Source organism: Phocoena sinus, chromosome 13, assembly GCF_008692025.1.
Source record: "Phocoena sinus isolate mPhoSin1 chromosome 13, mPhoSin1.pri, whole genome shotgun sequence".
Taxonomy (NCBI): domain Eukaryota; kingdom Metazoa; phylum Chordata; class Mammalia; order Artiodactyla; family Phocoenidae; genus Phocoena; species Phocoena sinus.
Window position 1 is genome coordinate 54,255,498 of NC_045775.1, and position 26,739 is coordinate 54,282,236.

The 26,739-nt window shown below is 33.9% G+C and overlaps 1 protein-coding gene across 13 annotated transcripts in view; it reads right to left on the reverse strand.

Annotated features, from left to right (window-relative positions):
- VPS54 (VPS54 subunit of GARP complex) overlaps nt 1–26,739 on the reverse strand; it is a 165,598-nt gene that overhangs the window by 49,705 nt on the left and 89,154 nt on the right. For all 13 annotated transcript variants that reach the window (XM_032652359.1, XM_032652357.1, XM_032652360.1 and 10 more), the window contains 7 exons: nt 26,662–26,696; nt 24,468–24,599; nt 20,935–21,320; nt 13,031–13,157; nt 11,947–12,054; nt 9,363–9,418; nt 6,033–6,129 (listed from right to left, as the gene is read on the reverse strand). In XM_032652359.1, the coding sequence (XP_032508250.1) occupies nt 6,033–6,129; nt 9,363–9,418; nt 11,947–12,054; nt 13,031–13,157; nt 20,935–21,320; nt 24,468–24,599; nt 26,662–26,696 (941 nt within the window). The remainder of the gene's footprint in view (nt 1–6,032; nt 6,130–9,362; nt 9,419–11,946; nt 12,055–13,030; nt 13,158–20,934; nt 21,321–24,467; nt 24,600–26,661; nt 26,697–26,739) is intronic.

Consider the following 26,739-nt stretch of genomic DNA (forward strand, 5'->3'; position numbering starts at 1 on the left):
CCAGTATCCAATCATCTATGCAACAAATATTCACTGGGTTTTTTTTAAAATTAATTAATTGATTTGGCTGCATTGGGTCTTCACTGCTGTGCACGGGCTTTCTCTAGTTGCGGCGAGTGGGGGCTACTCTTTGTTGTGGTGCACGGGCTTCTCGTTGCAGTGGCTTCTCTTGTTGAGGAGCACGGGCTCTAGGCGCATGGGCTTCAGTAGCTGTGGCTCGCGGGCTCTAGAGCACAGGCTCAGTAGTTGTGGAGCACGGGGTTAGTTGCTCCGCGATGTGTGGGATCTTCCCAGACCAGGGATCAAACCCATGTCCCCTACGTTGGCAAGCGGATTCTTAACCACTGCACCACCAGGGAAGTCCTGCTGTGCTTTCTTAAAAGGAAAAAACAATCCGTATTCCTTACCGTACCTACCATTAAATCCATCTCTCTCTCCTCATCTTACACCATTTTCTCACTCATTCACTGCTCTCCAGACATTCTGGTTCTCTTCCTATTCTTCTAAATTCCACTGTTCCCATCTCAGTGCCTTTGTTGTTTCCTCTGCCTGGAATGTTCTTCACCTTGATGTTTGCATACATGTTTCCTTCTCATCACTCAGGTTCCTGCACAACTGTCACTTCCTCAAGAAGCCTCCGGGACGTCCCTGGTGGTCCAGTGGTTAAGACTCCGTGCTCCCGATGCAGGGGGCACGGGTTCGATCCCTGGTAGGGGAACTAAGGTCCCTCATGCCGCACGGCAAAAAAATAAAATAAATAAATAAATAAAACTGAATCAAAAACAACAAAAAAAGAAGCCTCCTATGACTCCTTCCAGCAACCCTATCTCATTAACCAGTTTTTTAAAAATAACAGTTACCACTATCTTTTTATTTTTTTAATTCTAGGTCTCTTTCCACTGCAATGTTAGCTCCATGAGATATTATATCCTACTGCCTAGAATAGTAAGTACTGGGCACATAGGAGGTACTTAATAAATACTGAAAGCTAGATGAATTAAGAGTAAATTTATGTAAGTCAATGTCTTCATGGACTACTAAGAAACAGGGGCTGCATTCCTACTTTAACATTCATGGTTGCGTTCTTGTAATTTGTTGCTCCTTTCTTAAAACTCTTGATTTCTTTTTTAGGATCTACATGGTTCTAGGCAAGCAGACTCCAACTTTAAGTCTCCAAAGATAGGATAAGGGTCTAAGCTAGTCCAATCAACTAATGGAACCACCTGAGCTTAAAGCTAAAGAAGATACACAGAAGACAGACTGAGAGAAACACAGAGAAACAAAACCAAGGCTTGATAACATCTTCAACCTCTCTATCAAGCACCTAAAGGCTGACCTACCTATGGTTATTTTTCAGTTATGTGAACTAATAAACCCCCTTAATTGTTTAAAACACTCTGTGTTTCCTGTTACTTGGAACTAAATGCACTCTAAGTGATACAATATTCTATACAGTATATGAGAGATTCTGAGCCTTCGAGTGTCTGTGGACACTGCATATTTTCTTTCTCCATTAATCAGTAACTTCTCTATTGTCACAAACTTGCTCCTTGCTACACTCCTCCACTGCTGCTTTTAATCCTCACTACTGTCCCGTCTTAATCTTGATGTGCTTTCTCCCCCATCTTCATTTTGCCTTTCTTCTTCCTTATCTCTTCTCTCTTGATGATTTTCTTTCTTAAAAAATTTTTTAATAAAAAATGGTCACGGTCTTTGGACATAGTCTTTTTCTCCCCAACAACTATTCTATACCTCCCCCATAGGAATACAGCTATGCAAAACTGAGTCCACCTTCCGGCTTCAGGTGTTAGTCCTACGTATCCCACACAGTATACTCCCAACCTCCTTGCCACAGGATTAGTTCATAAGTGAGAAGAAAATCCAGACCCAAAGCAAGCAGTGCACAGCACTGTCCTGACCACAGTAACCTAAATCAGCCCAGTGGATTAAAACCAAGGACTTTGATGATTGAAGAAGAAAAAATCTTGTTTTACGAAGTAGAGTATACAAATGTGGAAGACCTAAAACTGTTATACATAGCCATTTTGCTATAATTAGGTTGGTTACTTTGAAGGTGAAGCCAACAAAGAGGAGGTAGAAGTGAATTAAAACAGAGAAACTAAGCGAGAAAACCATGACCGCGTCATAACTGAAGCCTATCCTCGTTTTGGACTATTTTAAGTTCCCCAAGCCAATGCATTTCTTTTATTGTTTAAATTAGTTTCATTTGAATACTTTGTCCCTTTTAACTGACAACATCTTAGCTAATACAATAAACTTTCCATATACAGTGTATCAGGTGTTCTCTTAAGGGTTCTTCTTCACTGTTTTCACCATACCTACAGTTTTAAAGGTTTGCTGATTATTTTTTTCCAAGACCAGAGCCATTCTTGCTTAAGGATGCCAGAAGATTTTACAATATATAGTAGATTCAACAGTAGGTACGCGATTTATTCTCTGAACTTTCATATTGCAGCAGTTTACAGTCAAGTTCATGTTCAAAGACCAGAACCGCTAAAATAAATTTTTCCAGTCTTGAGAATAATGAATGAAACAATCTGGTAACCATATTCATAAGTCTTTAAAATGATAGTCCAGAATTATTTGTCCACGTAATAAATTGAAAACTTAAGAGTTAAAAATTTCTTAAAAAAGAATGTAAGCTTGCATTTAAGGATTATTTTCTTTTTTAACTATACAAATCATCTTACACTATGGGATATAAACAATAAACAAGAATTCTAATAAAAATACAAAATACAATTAATGCCCAGAAATAAACCCATGCACTCATGGTCAATTAATCTACAACAAAGGGCAAAATACAGCAAGAATATACAATGGAGTAAAGACAGTCTCTTCAACAAGTGGTGGTGGGAAAACTGGATAGCTACATGTAAAAGAATGAAACGAGAACACTCTCTAACACCATATAAAAAAAAAAAAACTTCAAAATGGATTAAAGAACTAAATGTAGGACCAGATACTGTAAAACTCCTAGAAGAAAGCATAGGCAGAACAGTCTTTGACATGTTGTAAATCACAGCAATATTTGGGGGGACCTGTCTCCTAGAGTAATGGAAATAAAAACAAAAATAAACAAATGGGACCTAATTAAACTTAAAAGTTTTTGCACAGCAAAGGAAACCATAAACAAAATGAAATGACAAGCTATGGACTGGGAGAAAATATTTGCAAATGATGCAACTGACAAGGGATTAATTTCCATAATATACAAACAGCTCACACAGGTCAATATCAAAAAAAAAAAACAAACCCAAACAACCCAATTAAAAAATGGGCAGAAGATCTAAATAGACATTTTCTCCAAAGAAGACATACAGATGGCCAACAGGCACCAGAAAAGATGTTCACTATCACTAATTATTAGAGAAATACAAACCAAAACCACAATGAGGTGTCACTTTACACCAGTCAGGGTGGCCATCATCAAAAAGTCTACAAATAGTGAATGCTGGAGAGAGTGTGGAGAAAAAGGTACCCTCCTACACTGTTGGTGGGAATGTAAATTGGTACAGCCACTATGGAGAACAGTATGGAAGTTCCTTAAAAAACTAAAAATAGAGTTACCATATAATCCAGCAGTCTCACTGCTGGGCATATATCCAGAGAAAACTCTAATTCAAAGAGATACATGCAACCCGATGTTCATAGCAGTACTATTTACAACGGCCAAGACATGGAAGCAACCTAAACGTCCATCGACAGATGAATGGATAAAGAAGATGTGGTACATATATACAATGGAATATTACTCAGCCGTAAGAAAGAATGAAATAATGTCATTTGTAGCAACATGGATGGACCTAGAGATTATCATACTAAGTGAAGTAAGCCAGAAAGAGAAAGACAAATACCACATACCACATGATATCACTTATATGTAGAATCTAAAAAAACTGATACAAATGAACTTATTTACAAAACAGAAATAGACTCACAGACATAGAAAACAAACTTATGGTTACCAAAGGGGAAAGAGCTGAGGGGGTGGTGGTGGTGCGTCAGGCGGGGGGATAAATTAGGATTTGGGGGTTAGCAAATACAAACTACTATATATAAAATAGATAAACAGCGGTCCTACTGTATAGTACAGGGAACTATATTCAATATCCTGTAATAAACTATAATGGAAAAGAATAGGAAAAAGAATATATATATGTATAACTGAATCACTTTGCTGTATACCAGAAACTAACACAACATTGTAAATCAACTATAGTTCAACTAAAAAAAAGTAATACCTCTTTTTGTAGAAAACTTAGGAAAAACAGAAAAGAATGAATCACAAATTTAAGTTATACATAATACTACCACCTAAAGATAACCACTAAAAAGACAAGCTATCTCTTTGGTCTATGGAGATGAAGAGGTAAAAAAATCTTTCTAACACAGCTAAGAGCAGACTATATATTTAAGTAGGTCTCTGTCTTGCTTTTTAACTTAACGTTATAATGCACGCATTTTCTTCAATCATTAAAAATCCTTGCCTGCATGATATTCCATGATAGTGAATACACCAGGCATAACTTATTTTACCGTTCCTCTATTGTTAGGCATCATGGTTCTTTCCAATCTGTAGTTATTTAAAAATTCTTCATTAAAAATGAACAGCTGTAATTAACATTATTTTTCAGCAAAATCATGCCCTCAAGGAACCACAAACTTTTTCAAAGAAAAAAGTACTATATTTAAAGATTAAACATCATTTTCAAAGATGTTTTACAACAGTATTAGTTTAAGTGGCCTAAATGTGAAAATAAGAAGCTACAATTAGGACAAATCACTGTTCCCATATTGTACATACATCAAATAATAATGTGGCTTAGTTTAACTGATATAGAACCTAAAAGATAGCTACTTAAAAATAACTGGCATTGTAAAGCAATTATACCCCAATAAAGATGTTTAAAAAAAAAAAAAAAAAAAAATAACTGGCAAAAAGTTGGCCAGTTCTAACTATGCACTGTAGGAGTTCTATATATCCAGACCTGTGTGTGATAAGGTCATGGTAGGAATATAAGAAAAAGTGAAAACAAGGCCTCGTTACTATGCAATCCACAGATAAAGGTTTCCTATGTATCACTATCAATGGATAGGATCAACATTTTGGTAGGAGTCTGAATTAAGTATAGTGAATCACATTTTATAAAACTTTTCCCACTCTGACTGGAAAGCTTATGTATGTGACTTAGAGCATGTCAATGTCAATAAGGAAGTCATATCACAGATAAGTACCAAAGTCCCTCAGATCATTTTTAACATGAAACTCAGGAGATGCCATGGATGTTAACTAGGACATAAATACAATATTGACACCTGATAATTCAAAGAATATCACATTTCACAAACAGTCTGTTATACTCAGTAATTCCTAATGACTGTCTTATTAAAACACAGTTATGACATGTTGGTAATCCCAACCAACATGTATTAGAGTCTGTGACATTTTTTCTTCTGAAAAATGCTGTGTGGCATGTGTTCTTTTCCTTATAATGACTGGATTAAAATTAAGTTGTTTGACCAAAGGGACAAAGTAATTAAATGCAATGCATAATACATGAATGGATTCCAGATTGAAAAATGAAAAAAAACCCTGCAATAAAGAACATTAGTACAGCAATTTAAATATGAACCATATGTTTAAAAATACCATTACATCAACATTAAATTCCTAGAAAAATTAAGTGGTTTGGGATAGATTTTTGAGTGTTTCACAATATTGTAATTCTAGGTAATCTACAGAGACTCAAGCATCACAAAATCACAAAAGGAAATATTACTGTATAATATTTAATGCCAAGTTAGCAACATATTTCTTTTAAAATAAAACATATCATCCAAAATTATAAAAAGGTATCAAAATACTCTGAAGCACTTCAAATCTAATTTAAAACCCTTTAGAAAAATTACAGAAACAAAGAAATTTTGTTTTATTCTAATTTTCATATCTAGAAAGATGACTTAACTTTAGGGATATTTTGGACAAACTGATAAACACATAAGCTTACCTTAACTCTCTGTAGGAAAATTGTAAACTTAGAGAAAATATCCTTTAGCAGATCAAACCACTGAAGAAAATTCAACATTCTCATCTGATCTGCAAGCCTAGAAAAAAAAATTCAAACAAAAATAATGACTGTCTTCAGGCCAACATGGTGTTATCTACACACTGGAGGAAACTACACTAAATACTAGCAACAAAAGAATAATAAAACGCAATTTAATCTAGATACCTAGCTAAAATTGAGATGAAGATGTCAATTACTAAGCAACTTCTCCTTGTTTAAACATCTCTAAGACTAGTCAAGTACACTGACTTATGAATCTTATCATGTAGTAATTCCATGGAACATGCTTCATGACCATTCAATGAAAAAGCATAGAGAAATAAACTAATTTTGGTTAAATATGGAAAAGATATATTCTGGAATAAAAATAGAAACATAAAATCTCCTTTAATAAACGAGCCTCTTCAATAAGTGGTGCTGGGAAAACTGGACAGCTACATGTAAAAGAATGAAATTAGAACACTCCCTGATACCATACACAAAAATAAACTCAAAATGGATTAAAGACCTAAATGTAAGGCCAGACACTATCAAACTCTTAGAGGAAAACTTAGGAATAACACTCTATGACATAAATAACAGCAAGATCCTTTATGACCCACCTCCTAGAGAAACAGAAATAAAAATAAACAAATGGGACCTAATGAAACGTAAAAGCTTTTGCACAGCAAAGGAAACCATAAACAAGATGAAAAGACAGCCCTCAGAATGGGAGAAAATATTTGCAAATGAAGCAACTGACGAAGTATTAATCTCCAAAATTTATAAGCAGCTCATGCAGCTCAATATCAAAAAAACAAACAACCCAATCCAAATATGGGCAGAAGACCTAAACAGACATTTCTCCAAAGAAGATATACAGATTGCCAACAAACACATGAAAGAACACTCAACATCATTAATCATTAGAGAAATGCAAATCAAAACTACAGTGAGGTATCCCCTCACACCGGTCAGAATGGCCATCATCAAAAAATCTACAAACAATAAATGCTGGAGAGGGTGTGGAGAAAAGGGAACCCCTCATACACTGTTGGTGGGAATGTAAATTGATACAGCCACTATGGAGATTCCTTAAAATCAGCCAGTATGGAGGTTCCTTAAAAAACTACACATAGAACTACCATACGACCCAGCAATCCCACTATCGGGCATATACCCTGAGAAAACCGTAATTCAAAAACAGTCATGTACCACAATGTTCATTGCAGCTCTATTTACAATAGCCAGGACATGGAAGCAACCTAAGTGTCCATCGACAGATGAACAGATAAAGAAGATGTAGCACATGTATACAATGGAATATTACTCAGCCATAAAAAGAAACGAAATTGAGTTATTTGTAGTGAGGTGGATGGACCTAGAGTCTGTCATACAGAGTGAAGTAAGTCAGAAAGAGAAAAACAAATACCGTATGCTAACACATATATATGGAATCTAAAAAAAAAAAAAATAGTCATGAAGAACCAAGGGGCAAGACGGGAATAAAGACACAGACCTACTAGAGAATGGACTTGAGGACACAGGGAGGGGGAAGGGTAAGCTGAGACAAAGTGAGAGAGTGGTAGTGTATATATGGACATATATACACTACCAAACGTAAAACAGATAGTGGGAAGCAGTTGCATAGCACAGGGAGATCAGCTAGGTGCTTTGTGACCAGCTAGAAGGGTGGGAGAGGGACAGTGGGAGGGAGGGAGATGCAAGAGGGAAGAGATATGGGGATATATGTATATGTATAACTGATTTACTTTGTTATAAAGCAGAAACTAACACACCATTATAAGGCAATTATACTCCAATAAAAATGTTAAAAAAAATAAAAATAGAAACATAACATCTCCCCTAATAAATTTAATAACCTACTTTTCTAACTACAAACTAAAAAGTACTCTTCCATATATGAAGGATCATGTGGCATGGTGGCTAAGAGCATGGGCTCTTAAGCCACAATGCCTTGGTTCAAGTTCCAGCCGTGCCACTTACTAGTTGGGTGACTCTGGACAAATGACTTAACTCCTCCATGATCTAATTTTCTCATTTTAAATGGGTAGAACCTACCTTATATGGTAGCTGTGAATATAAACTGAGTTAATACGAAGTACTCAGAAAAATGCACAGTGCTATGTAAGTATTAGCCAATATTGTATTAGTTACATATATATTATATATATACTAAATATTACAATACATAATAGTACAGCCAATATTTTTATAACTGACATCAATCAACTTTAAGATTAAAAATTAATAAAAAAATAGAATTCCATAAAGATATTTTAGAGTACTATAATGACTTATTACTTCAAATTTTTAATTAACACTGCTACACCTAGGACTTTATTCTCAAAAGATACTCCTATACACTTGAGATATAGGATGTTCTCTAAGTTGAGAAAATTCCCTAGGGAAGTAAAATATTAAAAATAACTGACTCTCCATGTATATAGGGCTTTTAGCAAAGGTCCAGTAACTTAATTTTTCCAACTACTAGTGATCCCTGCATTATTAGGATTGCTTCAACTAATTCTGAAGCTGAGCTTTCACTAGGTAATAGTGTGGAAATTAAAACTCCACAATCCTCATTCTATGAGTCTGACCCAGAGAAGTTTTACAGTTGTCCATATTACTATTCATATCTTAGACCAGTTAATAAAGTTTAGATACCTATATGAACAAGAAATTCATAGTCATAAAATATTTATCACTGTTCTCCTTAAAATAAGAATAGGTATTTCAAGGGGAAAACAAAAAATTATAGACATGGGCAATTCAAAATCATGTACTCAAACTTCTCAAAGCTAACTGGGTTTTAATTATATAGCTAAATAATTTAAATTTAACACCGCTATTCCTCTTCAATTTCCACCCTCCATATGACGTTGTATCCTCTCCACCCTCTCTCTGCCCTGGGAGGCTGACCTGCTGGGCTTGGTCAGTGAGGAGCCCTTACAAAAGACTGAAAGGAGGAAAGGTGCTAATAGTCCGTCTCCATCCCTGAGGGGTTACCTCAGGATGACTGCCTCCCTCCACTGAAGATCACTTCAACTACTAAAAGACTTTTTTTTTTCAGCTACTTACATCTTCTTCTCCTGAATTCCATTAACTGCTCTCTTTCTTTGTCCCTTAAAGGTACTGCACTATCACTTGTGATTTTCCTACACTCTACCCAAACCTTAGCAAATAATTCCTGAACTAAATCCTCCTTAGATTATTTGAATGCGTTATCTTTTCCCTGACTGGTAACCCCAACTTAATATTTATACTTACTTCAAGACAACATCTGTGTCTATGTCTTCTATTTGTGAAACTTTATTAATCACACACTGCAAAATTTAAGAAAAAAATTTGATTAATGTCTTTAGAACTTTAAGTACTACATGTTCATTTGTATATTAATAAGGGCCTCAATGACTATAATTATTTGACCAAACTTCTCCTGTCTCTTACACCTCAAGGTGTTTAAAAAACTGCAGCATTACCTTTACCCTATTAAATAATTATTCCAGGGTATGCTTGAACTGTATTAATCACAATTTCCTACTATTTAAAACTGTTCACACACAAATACACACACAACACACACAAACACACACGCACACACACAAAACCCCCATAGAACTATAATACTTAGGACATGGTATAAGCCCCATACTAAAATTCCAAAAGAAATTCATTTTGGAGGTCACACTTCCTTGCAACACGTGCAACAGTTTAAGGTTTTAAAAAATAAATGCTCAGACTTTAGAAGTCTAGGAATTAAAACAGAGCAGTTTTAAAAAACTGTTTAAAAGTATAATATACATACAGAAAACTGTACAAATTATGTTTATAGCTCAATATGTTTTTACAAATGGAGTGCACCTATTTAACCAGAACTCAGATTATGAAATTGAATATTACCAGTAAGCCCCTCCTGCTCCCCTCCTGGTCACTACTTCCTCCCAAAAGACATTGCTATCCTGATTTCTAACACCACAGATTAATTTTGCCCGTGTTTGAATTTTACGTAAGTGGAATCATACAGTGTGTACTCTTCCGTGTCTGGCTTCTTTGGCTCCACCTTATGTATGTGAATATCCATGTTGTTCCATGTAGTTTATTCATTCTCATTGCTGTATAGTATTCAATGTTGTAAATATGCTACAATTCTATTTATCTTTTTTACTGATGATAACATTTGTGTTTTTCTGGTTTTTTATTACAAATATGCTGCCATGGAATGCATGTGCTGTCTTTGGTGAGCCTAGGTATGAATTTCTGTTGGGTAAATTACCTAGAAGTAGAATTGCTAAGCTATAATATACCAACAAGTTTTGGAAGTGGCAGTGATAATTTTAAAATATGGTGCTTTAGTCAATGTTTGAAAGAGGTAAAAGATGGGGCGATTGTAACATTTTTCTTGCTTGTTTTATTTAAACATTAAAAACTAAGAAATGTACATTCAACCTAATGATGATGATCAATTAAGCCTAAGAAATTCATTCAAAATTGTTCTTTTTCACATACAGAAAAACTAAAGTTCAGAGAATGAGATTTATCTGAATAGAAAAAGTCAAAACAAAAATCAGGCAAGTGTATACATATAGCTGATTCACTTTGTTGTACAGAGGAAACTAACACAACATTGTAAAGCAATTGTACTCCAATAAAGAGGTAAAAAAAAAAATGCTTATGGAAAAAAATTGTATCTCATGAAATATAGCGGCAACTTGAATTTCACATCTTTAAAACTGAAATAACCTTAAAATATATATCTACTTTCTAATGAGTAGATGACAAATACTGAAACTTTGATAGCATTGTAGATAGTAAGCTTTTTCTTTTAATTTCTAAAAGTAATGCAGATGTAAAATGTTTGACAATTCCACTTTATCACTTTATGCCAATTGTGTTGTAATAAATACCAATTAGCTTGGGAAAAAAATCAGGGAAGACTAAAAAAAAAAACAAATAGATTTTAGTTTACAATTATAATTTCTTAGAGATCAGAGTAAGAAGAAATGCTGGTGGAAGTATATACTATTGGTAAAATGTTTTTAGAAGAAAAGCAATTCAGCTCCATGTATCAAACAATTTAAAAATACATTTCACTCTCTGACCAATAGTTCCACTTCAGGAATCAGTTATAAGAAAAATAGTCTTAAATATGAGAAACCAAACAAACAAGACTTTATACCAAAGCATACCAAAGATGTTTGTCACAGTGCTCTTTATAGTACCGAAATGAAAATGACCTAAATATTTAACACAGAGGAAAGCTTAAACAGGTTTAACTAACATAATGTTGATGGAATTTTATACAACCATTAAAAGTGATATTTCTGAAGGCTTATGAGCAAATGCTTATGTTATGATTCAAACGGAAATATATAATACAATTCAAAATTATATATACAGTATGAGAGCACCAATGATAAACACCAGTAACAATTTTGCTTAGAAATATTCTTTTTTTTTTTTTTTCGGTACGGGGCCCTCTCACTGCTGTGGCCTCTCCCGCTGCAGAGCACAGGCTCCGGACGCACAGGCCCAGCAGCCATGGCTCACGGGCCCAGCTGCTCCACGGCATGTGGGATCCTCCCGGACAGGGGCACGAACCCGCGTCCCCTGCATCGGCAGGTGGACTCCCAACCACTGCGCCACCAGGGAAGCCCTAGAAATATTCTTAAAGTGATAATCTTTTTCACTGGTAGGGCTATGTTTTTCTTTCTTCTATTTTTCTATATTAAAAATTTTTTAATAAATGAGAAAATGTTACTATGATACTGCATGTATTATTACAGGATCATGTAAAAATAAACTTCACAAAAGATTCTAGATGAAAATATATCAAATAAAAAAGTATAATTACCTGTTTAATGATATTCTTTGCTGTAATAATCATTTCTTCACTATATATTTCTAAAAAATTAAGTTTTCTTTGTTTTAAAAGTCCAAATACAAGAGATACTAGTCTTTCCTGTTAAAATAAAAGAAGGGTATACAATGTCAAAATTCAAATACAAAATAATCTCACTTAGAGGTAGGAATAATCAACGTCAAGGGTTTTATTGTTTGACCCTCAAATCTCTATCTTCCTTTTAGTATTTTCTAAAAGCCTTAAAAACCCCTTTCCATAGCATCTTGTCATCAGATTTTTGGAGTCATTATTCTAAAACAGGTAAATCCTACCCTACTATAGTGGATCAAATGAAGCTGGTTTGGGGACAAAACAATATGAGTATATTTTGGTCTAGTTTCAGTAAGTAGCTAGAAAGTATTCTTCTGAAACCCTGATGACCAATAAATACTCTATGAGCCCGGTGCTTTCTAATTAGTGGTCTAGAAGACTGGAATGATGACCTGGATTATTTGTGGAGCATTAACTGCTAACATTTACAAAAATCTCTTTAACTACTTAGGCTGCTATCAGGGCTTTTTGGATTCTTTACAAGTTCTTGGCAATAATCAGCATTGAGAAGTTACTAGATAAGTTACCAAATATGATATATTTGTACATGCATATGCATAAAACATGTTCATAATAGGTGCTCAGTGAATGTGGATGACTGATAAGTTATCATATAATAATGATCACTTTTTATAAAAGACACACTCCAATACATGCATATACATGGATATAAGTTAATTCATCCTATATCTACATCCTATATCTATATTTGGAACTTGGGTAGTAAGCCATATAAAGACTTCATTTTAACTCCCATTTCTAATTAAGCTATAAAATTATTTATTCTCTAATTTCACAGGATAATAAACAATTGTGTACTTCCTAACGTCACATACTTAGTCAAAGATTTCATAGGTCTCACAGGCTTGATATTGAAGATAACTTTGCTCACTATAACCTGAGGAAAATGTGTCCTAAACTAAGGCTGTTAGGAAATAACACTAAGCAATGACATCAATTTCATTCTACAGTTCAAAAGACATACCTCTTCTAAAATTTGACAGTCATCTTCCAATGGTCTATTTAAGTCACTGTGAGAATAAGTAGAAAATTCTGCAATCATCATTTTATCTATCAGTTTTTCTAATTCACAAAGCTGTGATCCCAAATGCCTACAAAGGAAGAGGGAAATGTTACCTCATTTATTAAAAACCCAGATTTACTCTACGATCAAGGGAACCCGCCAGCAAAACTTTTCTAGTGACAGTACTTGTGCAACAAGGTGATGTTTTAGTAAAATACAGTCTTTTAACTTAACAAAAATAACTGCGACAGTTTCACATCATCTCCCAAATTCTATTTTTCTCTGTATATCTTAACCTCCAAACAGTTAAATATACTATAGGAAACTTGGTTCTAGAAAACTTCATGACTGCTTTTTAGTCTGCTTTTCACAGACAAAATATTCAGATATTCTAAGTCCTTTCCTCATTAACCACTTACTGAATATAAATGTCAGTAGCTCCCCAGCCATTCACGTATGCAATAAATACAAGCGCTTACTATGCACCAGGCCCTGTTCTGGGTACCTATAAATATTTGAAGGACTATAGGCGAGACTGACTCAGCTCAACTTCTGTCAGAATCAGTTTGAGTTACTGTGCAATATCCCCCAGGCCATTAAAGTCATTAGAACACATGAGTGAAGATCTAAAGTCACTGAGCTATAATCTATCCATGGAACTTCTTCTCATGAAGTATGGTGTTCCTTTTTAGTCCACCTCTTCAGTACCTGCAGATCCTGGCTAGGGTTAAAGTGAGCAGGACTCTTAATTTTGGCAGAGTTGTGGGGGTGGTGAGGGCATGTATTACTAAAGAGATTTGGAACCTTTTCCCTAGAAAAAGTAAGTACTGTCCAAGTGACAAGAGTGGTCCCAGGTAGTTAATCCCTGCTCTGAAGGGCACTAAGGATGAATACCGTCATATCCAAAGGGATTTTTGCCAAACAATCTAATAGTTTCATAAAAACAATGGGTTGAAGAAACCTAGGTAATCTAGTTGGTCCAAGGCATTTCAAAAATTAAGTGAAATTTATCTTAAATGTAAACATTTATAATTAATTATAAAAACATTTTAAAAGTTTATGCTACATTTACTTGAAAAACAAGCCCTTAATGTTAGCAACTGTCTTTACTATGACCAGATATAGCACATTAAAAAAATTAAAGCATGTGACCTTTTAGACAGATCCGTTGTTCTTCTTTTATGAACAACAACAATATGGTAAGTAGTGCAGTGATACTTTTAGAAAAAATCTGATAAGTGAAATAACATAAATTTGTTTTTTGCAATATGAAAATTATATTTCTCACAGCTAATTAGAAGTCTGATAAGGTTCTCATAAATGGTGACAACATCTCACAATAAACTAATTTATAACATATCCACTCTTACAAACTAAAACACTGCCATAAAAGGAATTTGGCAGTGTCTTGCAAAATTACATAGGCAATTAGCCTTTGACCTAGGAATCTGACTTCTCAGAATCCATCTCAAAGATACACTGGTAAATGACAAAAGAACATACATTCATTGCAGCACTGTTGGTAATTGCAAAGGAATGGAAACAACCCAAATGCTGACCAACAGAAGGCTAGTTAAATATATCATAATAGCCCCTATACACTTTTAAAAGAATCGAGGAATACCGATTAATACACTGTATACTGCTACAGAGCAGTTTCTCGACTACTGCCCCCCTAAAAAGCCTTTTCAGACATTTTTATTCCTAATCACTCCCCATGAAGTTTTAATATCACAGATATACTGTAAATCCATTTATGTACTGTGGTGTTTGGAGGGCCACAAACTATTGTAAAATCCAAGAGTTTTTTTCACCCTTCAAGAAAAAACTTTTCCCCCCTTTGGGTGATATCCCCCATTGAGAATGCATACTGTAGCATGATCTACAGGGTATATACTGTAAGATAAAAACCCCACGGTGGAGAAAAGTATGTACAGTATGCTAATGATTATCTAAGATGAGGGACAGAGAGATGGACAAATAAACATAAATTAAAACTTTTTTAAATGACTTGTAGGAGTAGGTACAGAGGAAGAGAACCAAGACAGAAGTTAAATTTCTCTGAATATTTTTTGTTTTATAGATTTGACTTTGGAACTATGTAACTACTTAACATAGTTGTAAAACAATATTACATTTAAAAACAGCAATCCTTGAATATCAAAAGCAAATGAACTTAACTATGTATCAAAGTACAGGCAAATCTACACAAAGAGGAATTATTTCAAGTGACTTTAAAACACAGTAATTTATCCATTCATACCACAAGGGATATACCTTAAGAAAAAGAGGGAAAATTATTTTCTAGCTCTGCCCACTAAAAAGGCCTAGAGATCATGACCAATCCAGTAGCAAGGAACACCTCTGATACCTAGATTGTAATTTCTAAATACCATTTCCTACTAAAAGAAACTAGGGCTCCTTAGAGAAATGGCAGTTTACAAATATGGAGCAGAAAATGTATAATATGAATATCCTGTCATAACATGAAGAAAACCATTAATGACTACTCATAGAATCAAAAGAACTTGAGGAAGTTCCTACAAAAGATAGGACAATATGAACATCGATTAAAGAAAAACTTAATACTTCAAATATATATAAATCCATGTGCTTATAAAACATTTGGAAGATGCTACATTTTTCAATTCATTATTTTAAAAACTGCTAAATAAAGGAAAAGAACCTAGACTTTATCTTGCCTATCCTTGTAAGAACTGTCCTTCAGAATTACCAAGTAATTGTTATGGAGAAATATGGCTTTATAGAAATATTCCATTAACAAATGAATAAGGAAGTTTAGAATTAGAATATCATGATTTGCAACCCATAATGAGATGATAAATCTAGGCAATGATCACCAAATGGCTGCTAATTTCATGAAAAAAGAGACAACCAGATATATGCCTCTTGGCTGAAATACACCTTTTAGGTACTCTTACCAAAAAGAAAAACTTAAATCTGATCAAGGCTTTAAATCTAACTACCAGTTTATAGAAAATACAAGTAAAAGGAAAACACACTAAACATGGGGATGCAGTTGGCAAAATCCAGACTGTGAGAAGCACTACAAAGACAACTCAATTTCTTCAATAAATATTTTGAAAGGGAGAAAATGAGAAGAATGGAGAACTATATATCAAAAGACATTTGAAATATATCAACCAATTGTAATATACAGTTGTTATTATTTGGATCCTGTTTCAACAAATACACTGTGAAAAGAATTTTGAGAGAAATAGGAAAATCTGAACACTGACTAGCTATTTGAAACTATGAATGATATTTATGTTTTTAAAGATCCTTATCTTTCAGAGATACATAATGAAATACTTATGGATGAAATGAAATCATGTTTTGGATTTGTTTCAAAATAATCCAGGAGTAGGGGGAGGCATATAGAGAAAACCAAGTTGGCTATGAGTTGATAACTCACAGGTGATATGCAATTTATCCAGTTTCATATAATTCTCTTCATATGATTTCCTCTATTTTTGTGTATGTTTCAGTTTTCAATAAGTTTTAAAAAGCAGTAATAGGGTAGGATATGAATCCACACATAAATTTTTTTTTTTTTTTTTTTTCATATTTTTCAGCTTTATCACACATAAATTTAACATTGCTTTGTTCTCAGTTAATTGATTTTTATAAAGATCAAAAATTCCTTTTAAATGCAGACTAGAGGTTAACACCCAAGTATGTGTTACCTTCAGGTACAAACAGTCTTCAGCAAATCCCAACAAAGAATTAGGGTAGGAAGTCCATAGGACTGTATCTACTGATGTTTGGGCATCAAAGTAATAAAACTCTATCATTTCAGCCTAATAACTTAAATGTGAGGTTCTATTTAACTTCAGATATTGTCAAAAATAACTGAGTAGCTTCATTTTTACGCATCTTAAGTAATTTTAAAGTCTGACAAATATAATAAAGAAGAGCAGATATGAATCTCAATACTAACATCAAATAGTATTTATTATGTACTCACAGGTATATGATAACATATATAAAAAGATTTGTCTAAGCAAATCCCTAAATAAAATTTCTAGAATTAGTGTTTTATAGGATTCACCTATTCATCCTTGCTCTGTTTTAAAAATATTTTAGACTACTTTAACAATAGATGCAATTATACTGGCCTGTATATTATTATTAACCTTACCAAAAATATTTAATAGATAAATCTGCTAACAGTTCATTTTAAAAGTATGTATCCTAATAATCACATATAATACTTTACAGTGGTGAAAGAAATCTGCTGAAATGACAGACAAGTAACTAAAAATCACTTTCTGAAAAAGTACATAGGCTCATATATCCAGCTAAACAAATTGGAGCAATTCTAATACTTTCTACTTTAATATGCCTCAATTTGTACATGAATTCAGAACTTCTACTAAGCTGTGGGTTCACTACAATGACCTTTGTGTTGCTTTTATCACAGAAACTTACATATCAATAAACCCTACAGTAATACTAGCTTCATCAAATAGCAGAAAATCTGTTGTTTTGGCTTTACCTCAGAGCACACAATGTGGATGTTTTCATATCATAATGTTTTCAAGATCTAAATTATGGGAGATTATATAGGAGTAAAGAAGATGTTAAATACCTTTTACTACTTCCAATAATAAAAATCCCTTAAGTGGAATCCCAAGGAGGCCTCTGATCAATGAAATCATAATAAGCTGGAACCTATAATTAACTCTGAATGTTTTCCACCTTTTCTTTCAAGAAGAAGAAGAAGAAGAAGAGGGAGGAGAGGAGTGGGGGAGAGGAGGGGGGGAGAAGGGGGGGAGAGGAGGAGGAGGAGGAGGAGAGGAGGAGGGGAGGAGGGGAGGGGAGGAGGGGGAGGGGAGGAGGGAAGGGGAGGAGGGGGAGGGGGAGGGGAGGGGAGGAGGGGAGAAGGGGAGGAGGGGAGGAGGGGGGAGGGGGGAGGGGAGGAGGGGACGGGAGGAGGGGAGGAGAGGAGGACGAGGAGGAGGAGGAGGAGGAGGAGGAGGAGGAGGAGGAGGAGGAGATGACAACGTACGAGTAGAAAAACTAGTTTCATTAATTTTTATCCTAAAATCTATTACTATGGTAGATTCCTAGCTCAGCAAACCTCTAACTCAGTTGCCCACAGTTTAACATCTATTGCACTAGAAAATTAGCACTGATGTTCAGAGTGATCTATTTGAGGTCCTACAAAACCTCAATCAAATATATTAAAAAGTATACATAACTCTTGGGTCCGATGAGATCTGGGTTGAATCTTGACTCTACTGTTTTATAACTTGCTGTATGACTTGGAGCAAGTTATCTAAGATTTTCAATGCTCCAGTTTCCTTATCTATTAAAATGGGGATAAAACTATCTATCTCATAGAAGGGTTTTTTTGGAGTGGGGAGGGAGATCAAATAATATATGCAATATTCTTAGCACTGGTACAGAATACCAAAGTATTCAAAAAATGTTCTTAGGTTTTGTAGTGGTGGCAGTAGTAGAGTAATGGTGGTAGTAAGTAATAAAGAAAAAAAAATTAACAGTGGTGAAAACTGAAGTTTCTACATAAACCTTTACAGTAAGAAACAGAAAATAACAACATTATATCCCTGAATTTCAAGGTAACTGAATCTTTTCTATACGAAACCTGCAAGATATCAAGGTTCAAATATATTTTCATATATATTATATTTTATATGAAGAATAAACACTCTTTACAAATGTGCAGGTTCTAAAAAATATAATAGTAGATATTTGAGTAAAACATAGATAATCAGGGGCTTCCCTGGTGGCGCAGAGGTTGAGAGTCCGCCTGCCGATGCAGGGGACATGGGTTCGTGCCCCGGTCCGGGAAGATCCCACATGCCGCAGAGCGGCTGGGCCCGTGAGCCATGGCCGCTGAGCCTGCGCGTCCGGAGCCTGTGCTCCGCGACGGGAGAGGCCACAACAGTGAGAGGCCCACATACCGCAAAAAAAAAAAAACAAAGAAAAACAAAAAAACAAAACATAATCAGAATATTTGAAAGTCTTTTAAAAAATAATATACACTTTTTTATGAAGAATATTTTGTCCTTTGAGTTAAGGTACAAACCAAAAAAGTAAGGATGAAAATAAAGGTAAACTCTTTCTTGAGCTCAAGATAATTAAAAGATTATAAAATTTTCATTCTGCCTTCTGATAAATCATAATCTACTGGGAATAAATATCCAACCCTGTTCTTATTTTCCAGATAGCTTTGGAGAACTAAACTTTTCATCAGTATTATTAGGCATAAACTTATGAGTCAGGAAAATGAAATAAAATAAACTGCATGACCTTTGGAGTAAAAATGAGAACAGTTTCAGAATTTGTGTTTAGCAGGCAAGCATTTAATCTTTGCTTCTATTGCTCTATTCAGAGGATAAAGCACTCTACTTTCTAGAAACAGCTCCCAATATTCATCAAATTCGTATAATATAGTGGTGACAAGAAAAAACACAGCTTCTGTCATTACAGAAGTCCATTTTGCTAAAATACTGACAAAATTAATATTATTTATTTAAAAAATATATGCCATATACACATTCAAAAAAGAGAAATATTTAAATTTTCAGAGGTAAAGGGGAAACTAAAAATCATTTAGTCACCTTGGGTTCCCATGCTGAGAAATCCAAAGTAGGCTTCAAAGGACTACGAACCACCCAAAATTGATTGCAAAATTTTATGTACAGGTATATTTTTATGGAAAGAAGGTCCATCCACAGCTTTCAAGAGATTCTCAAAGAGGTTTGTGATCCAAACTTTTTCTGTAAACATCCAAGTCTGGATAAGGTTCTTCCCCTAAGGTTAGGCTCCATAGCAATCTGTACTTCATCATCATACTGTACTGTACTGTATAATAACTACCCAGTAATTTATGTCTCCCTCCTATCAAATAAATTGTAGAAACAGAGCAGAAAGCATCTCTGCTTTGTTCATGGCTATATTCCCAGTATTCTGCCTGGTGTCTGTCATGTAATCAATAACCATTTCTTGAATAAATGAATCAATCATTCACTTGCATAATTAAAATTGGGCCAACTTTTTAAAAGTGCTTTCAAAATAAATATTCCAATTACATATCCTTAGTCAATAAGAACTTATAATTCAATTAAAATAAACTTATATTAAAGATAACCTTTCCAGAATACATTAAGTTACAGAGCACGTCTTCCATAAAACTTCTTTGTAGTCACTCAGTAGTATAAGGTTTCCCAGCAGATAGGAACTTCAACAAGGAAACTGCAAGCCTGCTTAACTGAATGAAATTCTGATGGCTTACAATTGGTGTAATCTGTAAATTAAACATATGACATGATCTCACATAAAATAACTAAAACCCTAATCTTAAAGGTATTTTCAAAATAAAAACTTAGAAGAAATTGGGTCTTTTCCATCATCGTGTGGGATTTTTTGCAGTGTGATAGACTGTAAATGAGAAATGAATTTTAATAATTATCTAATTTAAAGCTTATTCAATGGCTTTTAAAATGAACTTAATTTCAGCTATACTAGTATTCCTTTTTCCACCCTTACCTATTATCTTGACACAAAACTACTTCAACATTTTCAAAATATAATTTTCAAAGATGTGACTGGCCCTTCGTTGATTTCATCTACTAGAAAATTTAATTTTACTTCTTTATCCAAATGTCTCTGTAAATATTGGTCCTTATGATTTTTGTTTGTTTTAGTAAGACTAAAATATCAGAATGATAACATTATTAAACAGATCAATCTGGAAGAAAAAAATACCCTTGTAACTCTAACACATTCATAGATTTTCAGCTAACATTACACACTAAAATTTATCCTTTAGAAAGTTCTAACATTATTTCTAATGGCTTACTTAATGGACATACCGGAAGCTGTGAATGCCCTGAAGTTCCTGCTGTAGAACCTCTTGCGTTGTTGCTATTAAGTCCAATGCTCCGACAAATTCAGAAGTAGATAACAACACCTGTACTGTAGGCTGAGTCTGGTGTACAGTGGCCATTAATTTCAGTTTATTGTATACTTTAACACAATTATTTCTGGTAAGTGCCAGTCTTAAAATGTGTAGTGATCCATCACACATTACTTTATCAATCTGTGCAATTTTATCTCGAAGCATTTTTACAGCCTGGGAAGTTTTCTTGAGGTAGTCCTGCAATTCGTGTTGAGAGGTCATTGCATGAAAAAATGCTTCTGAACGTAGAGAGATCTGGTGAGCAATGTTTACTTCCACAATATCCAGATAATGGCTCAGCTTAAGAGGAAAGGAAAAGAAAAAAAAAATCACAGCATATTATAAGTATACCTTAACTGCCCAAATACTTTCTGAAAACGATACAATATTTCTACATGCATTTTAAATCCCATTGTGTCAACTGTTTGATTATGTGATGCTTGATACTAGGCATACAAAATAGAAGGGAGATGAAAGGTAGAGCCCAAAATTAATAAATGTAAGACAAAAGCATAGAAGGTGATTTACCTTCTTCCTCTGCTACTGCCATTACTGTCCTCCAAACACCAACTACTTTCTAGAGAGTAAAAGTAGCCCACAGTCATCTCAGATTATAATCTAGTTTTAGAAGTTCCAAGATCTGAGAGAATGATTGAGTTCCTTAACCTCCACATATCACTGCCATCACCAATATAATGTATCATTTATCTGACTGAAAGATGATTATAGTTACCATTTACTGGCTTTCTATGTACCAGGCAGTGGTATTTTATATATATCATCTTCTAATTTTAACAATCTTGGAATACAGGTATTATTATTATTTTATTTTACAGTTGAGGACAATGAGGCTCAGAAACATTAAATAACTTGAATAAAGTCATATGATTAATAAGTAGAAAAACTGAAATTTGAACCCAGGTTTGTCTAACTCAAAAACTGAAGTTCTTTCTACTGTACCATGCTGCCTCAAAACGTTAGAGAATTCATGAAAGACAGATTGGTGATCCAGCCACAAATTACAGAGAGTACTAGAATTCACCTGGATCTTTTTTTTTTAAGCTGTTAATTTCACATTTCAACAATTATTCTTTTATCAATTTATAAAACTCAGTTTATTTCCAATGTGTTTTCCTCTTAAACAGTTGACTGAAACAATTAGTTCATATATATCTTATTTGTAATACTACCAAAATTAATTCCTGGAGTAACATGTATTAAGAATGCTTTCTAATTTCAAATATGGACTTCTAAAACTTGAGTTGTCTTTTCTTCCTTTATAACTGCATATGCTTTCTTTGGCTATATCATTTTTCCATTTCTCTCCCACTTTTTTACTTCTAGATTCTTCAACCTATAGCTCAAACTTTAAGAATTATCTCTGAACATCTCAGGAGAATTTGTAGTGTTAAAGGGTTAATGGGCTTTCAACATTTAGGACTCATAAAATTAGAGGATTATTTGGTCACCAAGCCTGTCTCATTAAAACCATGCAGGATCATGCATATCTTCAATACAGCTCCTTCAATAATCTATTATAATATATAATAGGTTACAAACAAGACATTCTTCTATAGTTTAAATCTGTTGCATTTATACTCTTTTGCTGTTGTTCTTTTTACCTTCAACAGCTGTTCATTTATTTACCTAAAAAGCAATATGGGGATGAAGGTACTTAGGTACATCACAAGCTAAAGTAGACTCAATCTTCAGAAAATGGAGAAAAAGTAACTCCTGTAGGACAGGGGTACTCAGAATGCAGTTTATATGCTGCTGCCAGTTTGTGAACTGTTTAACAGGTCCATGATGAAATGAGGAACTCTGCTGGAAATTAAATCAACTACATCACTAAGCCCACGGTATTGCTTTTTCATAGAAAGACTTTCTTAATGAAGGAAGCAGTGAAATGATTTACGTTCTAGAGCAAACTCATTGTCTCATTGCAGACCAGCACTTTGGGTAGCAGTACTACAATAGGACAAAAATTTCCCTAATCCTGGTTGTAGCATCCCCTCGTTAAAACTAGCAAGATAAAATGGGTGCTGTCCATCATACAGTGAGTTTGAGTCTTGGAATCCTGTCTTCCATTCCTTTTCTAAGAACAGAGCAGAATGAGACAAAATGTAAATGTAATAAAGCTGATTCTGCAACTTACCAAAAAAAAAAATTTCCATTACTTTAGTCACTTTAAACATTTAGCATGAGAAAATTGTTTCATTTGAATTTCAAAGATTTCTGCAATTTATCAATATTCCATTGATCTATTCTTTTCAAAGGCATAATATTTTCATAATTCATTTCCTAGTAAAATCCTATAAAGGGAACAGTTTTTAAAGTATTCCTAAAAGTATCTGTATAGATTGGTGAAATTTTTATTGGCTTTTGTTGTTTTTCTCTTTTAAGGTATTATTCTACCAGGGGATATACTTGGAATGTGAAAACGTAGTCTGGGAGTGAGTCTGTGTCTATATATCCATTGTTTTCATAAGATTTGTGAATGTATTCTTACTCAAGGAAAACCTTTATAGATGAAAATGTTGCCAAAAAAAAAAAAAGTGAATTCATTTTCATTTTCAACTGTGAGAAACGGAATACTCACGATTCTTTCCCCACATTTCTTCTCTCCTCCCTAAGTAGTCCTTTCTTCAGTTGCTGAGGACTGGACCCAACTTATTGAATAGTCTACCTGAGGCAAGCTTTCAGACTGCCAAGAGCTGTGGCCTGACTAAAACGAAATGCTTTCATCTCAGTTTAGGAACCACAGTCAGTTTTAGAAAAGCTCTAAACTGAATGCTAAGAAAGAACAGAGATCAAAGGTCTTTACTTCCTATTCTAGTTTTAAAAGATTCTTGATCTATGAGTTATGTTTAAAGTTTTACATTTTAAATGACTTTCAAGATGTTGACTTCTGAAATATAGAACACTGTAAAATTTTGAAAAACTGCTAATAACACGCAAAAGGCTACGCTTTGCAAAGCTTTGCAAAGCTAAAGGAACACTGCATTTTTAAACTATGCTATTTTTGCTTCAAAATAATCATCATTACTATGTGTAAACGAGGAAAAACAGTACCTCAGGAAAAGTTAATTTTCTGTGCTTTAAGTCATAAAGAATATAAAATCAGCCAATATACTGTTTGGAATAAATGTAAAACAATTAATTGTGTTATCTAATACATCCTTTCAATTGAGATTGCTATCAACTGCTGTTTCAGATAAGAAGCACTCAAACAATAACCTTTTCCTTTTTCAACAGCACAACTTGTATTGCATTGAAACAAAGTGCTATTACTTTATCAGTTAAGATCTGAAGGGTTCTAATTATCAGTAACAATAAAGATGAAATTAAAGGAATTAGTGCCTACTAAATAACTAACTCTGAACTCACACAAACAGTACCACTTAATTAAAATAGTTTTCTACATGGGAAAAGTAAAAAAGAAACTACCTTTTCTTGTAGCAACTTTGAGGAAGCTGCATCACGATTTCCTTTTCCACCAGCAGTATTAAAATGAGACCATGGTAAAACTGAATTAAAAGTTAAGGAATCGTCCAAGGCAAAATCTGGTTTCATAAAAATCTATTAAAAAAATGCATTTCCCTCAATTAGATAAACATTTTCTTTACATCCATTATCCCTTCTAACATCATAAGACCATTAAACAATAATTAACTTGAATCTCAGGCATATACAGAAAAAGCAAGTGATAATAAGTTGAGTTATTTATACAAAAATCTGTAGAAGAAAAATATATAAATAATGTTTCATCAAGCTAAAAATGCTCATGAAAGATAGAAAAATGTTTTTTTGCCTTTACCAACAGAGATGGTCATTCCATTACTACCTGGTCAAACTCATGAATGCAGTCCCACTGGGCACATACAAAAGGGAGATATCATACTTATCCTAAAATTTCTGTATTATTTCCCACTGATAGTGGTTTTTTAAAAATGTCAAATATCAATATCTCTATACTTATATTTCTATTTTCTCTTGCTCAAAATTCTTTCAAATTTTCTTTATATTAGACATACACTAAATTTTAAAACCAAAACAAATTCAATTTTATGAAGAGACTGCTCCTTTCCCTTGTATACCACATCCATCTGCGCACCAAGTACTACCCTTAATATTTCCTCATTATCACTTGAATCTCCTCTCTACTCTATCTCCACAGTATTTCTGCAGCTCCTCATTATCTCTGGATTATAGTAAATGTCTACTTACTGATGTCCTTCCCTAATCTATCCTCTATATATCTTTAAAATGCAATTATAACTGAATTAACTTCTCTTTTTAAATCTCTCAATGGATTCCCATGACTGACAGACCAAACTCTCTTAGAATGGCATTAAGAGTTTTATTTATCTCATACTTCACAAAATTTATTTAACCCCATCTCTAAACACAAGTATACCATGTATACTTATTTATCTCATATTTCATAAATATTTTTACTTAATATGTATATCTCCCCCAGACCATATGTTCCTATAAGACTGGATTTATAGATTATTAATCTTTCTATTCCAGCACATAGCATAAGGCCTGAAACATGGTTTAATCAATTAATTTCTATGTTATATTTTATTATATTCACTGATTCATATGACCCATATCCAAAAATTAGTATGAATGTGATAGGGAAATCTAACTAGGGACATGAGTATATTTTCTAGTCCCTCTAGTATAACTGAAAGTATTGATTAATTCAATAAATGTTGACTATCTATGATTTTACTCTTATGCTAGGCACTAAGGTGGAAACAAAGCTAAATTACTCCAGAGGTCCTAATCTCAAGGATCTTTAGCCCAAGGGATGTGATAAAATATATACATAAATATTTTATAAGGGAAAGAGTGACAAATGCCTTAAAAGGGAAGGCAGGGGTCTAGATAAAATGCTATGGCAGTTTGGCAAAGGGGCCAATGATCTTCATTTGGAGGAAATGTATTCATGTAAAGTTGTCATTTAAGCAAAAACTGTAAAGGGTTAGATATGGGGAGATAAGAGAAAAGTCTTCCAGGCTAAAGGAACACTGCAAGTAAAGCATGGAGCCAGCAAAAAAGTCTGGCTGAAGTAAAGAATGTGTAAAGATTAGTAGGCAAAAGTTAAGAGTGTGCCTATGATGGAAGTGAATAATTAAGGGCCTTAAATTGCAGAGTTTGAATTTTATTTTGTAGGAATCAAAGAACTTTAAAAATGACTGCCCTTTCCCTTTTGTTTCTGTCTTTCATCCTTCTGTCTCTTCGCACCCTAAAGAGCAATTATCACAGACCTCTTTGAGAATATGATGAATGCAATGGACTCCTTCCCCAGAAAAAAAAAGAAAAACAAAAAACACTCATCTATCACACATCTCTACAAAATTCTTCATACAAAGAAAATATCCCTAATAATTTGGAGGGGTAATAAGACCAATAAAATTATATTTTAAAATGAAAAGATTTAAACATATTTGTAGGTTTTGGTGATAAAGAAGAGATTGATCATGCAAAAGAGAGAGAAGAAAAGTAAGAAAGTCCCAGAAGAGGCAAAGTGGTCAAAGCATCAGAAAACAGCCCAGTGAAAGCTTCTTACAAGGCAAAATTAAAGATCAAATATTAAAAAGCTGTATTCTCATTTTTTAGGTTTTGTTACCTTAGGTACTTGCTCCAGATCTGTCCTGGATTTATCTATTTTAAAAAAGGAAAAGGGAAAATATGATTTTTTAAAACT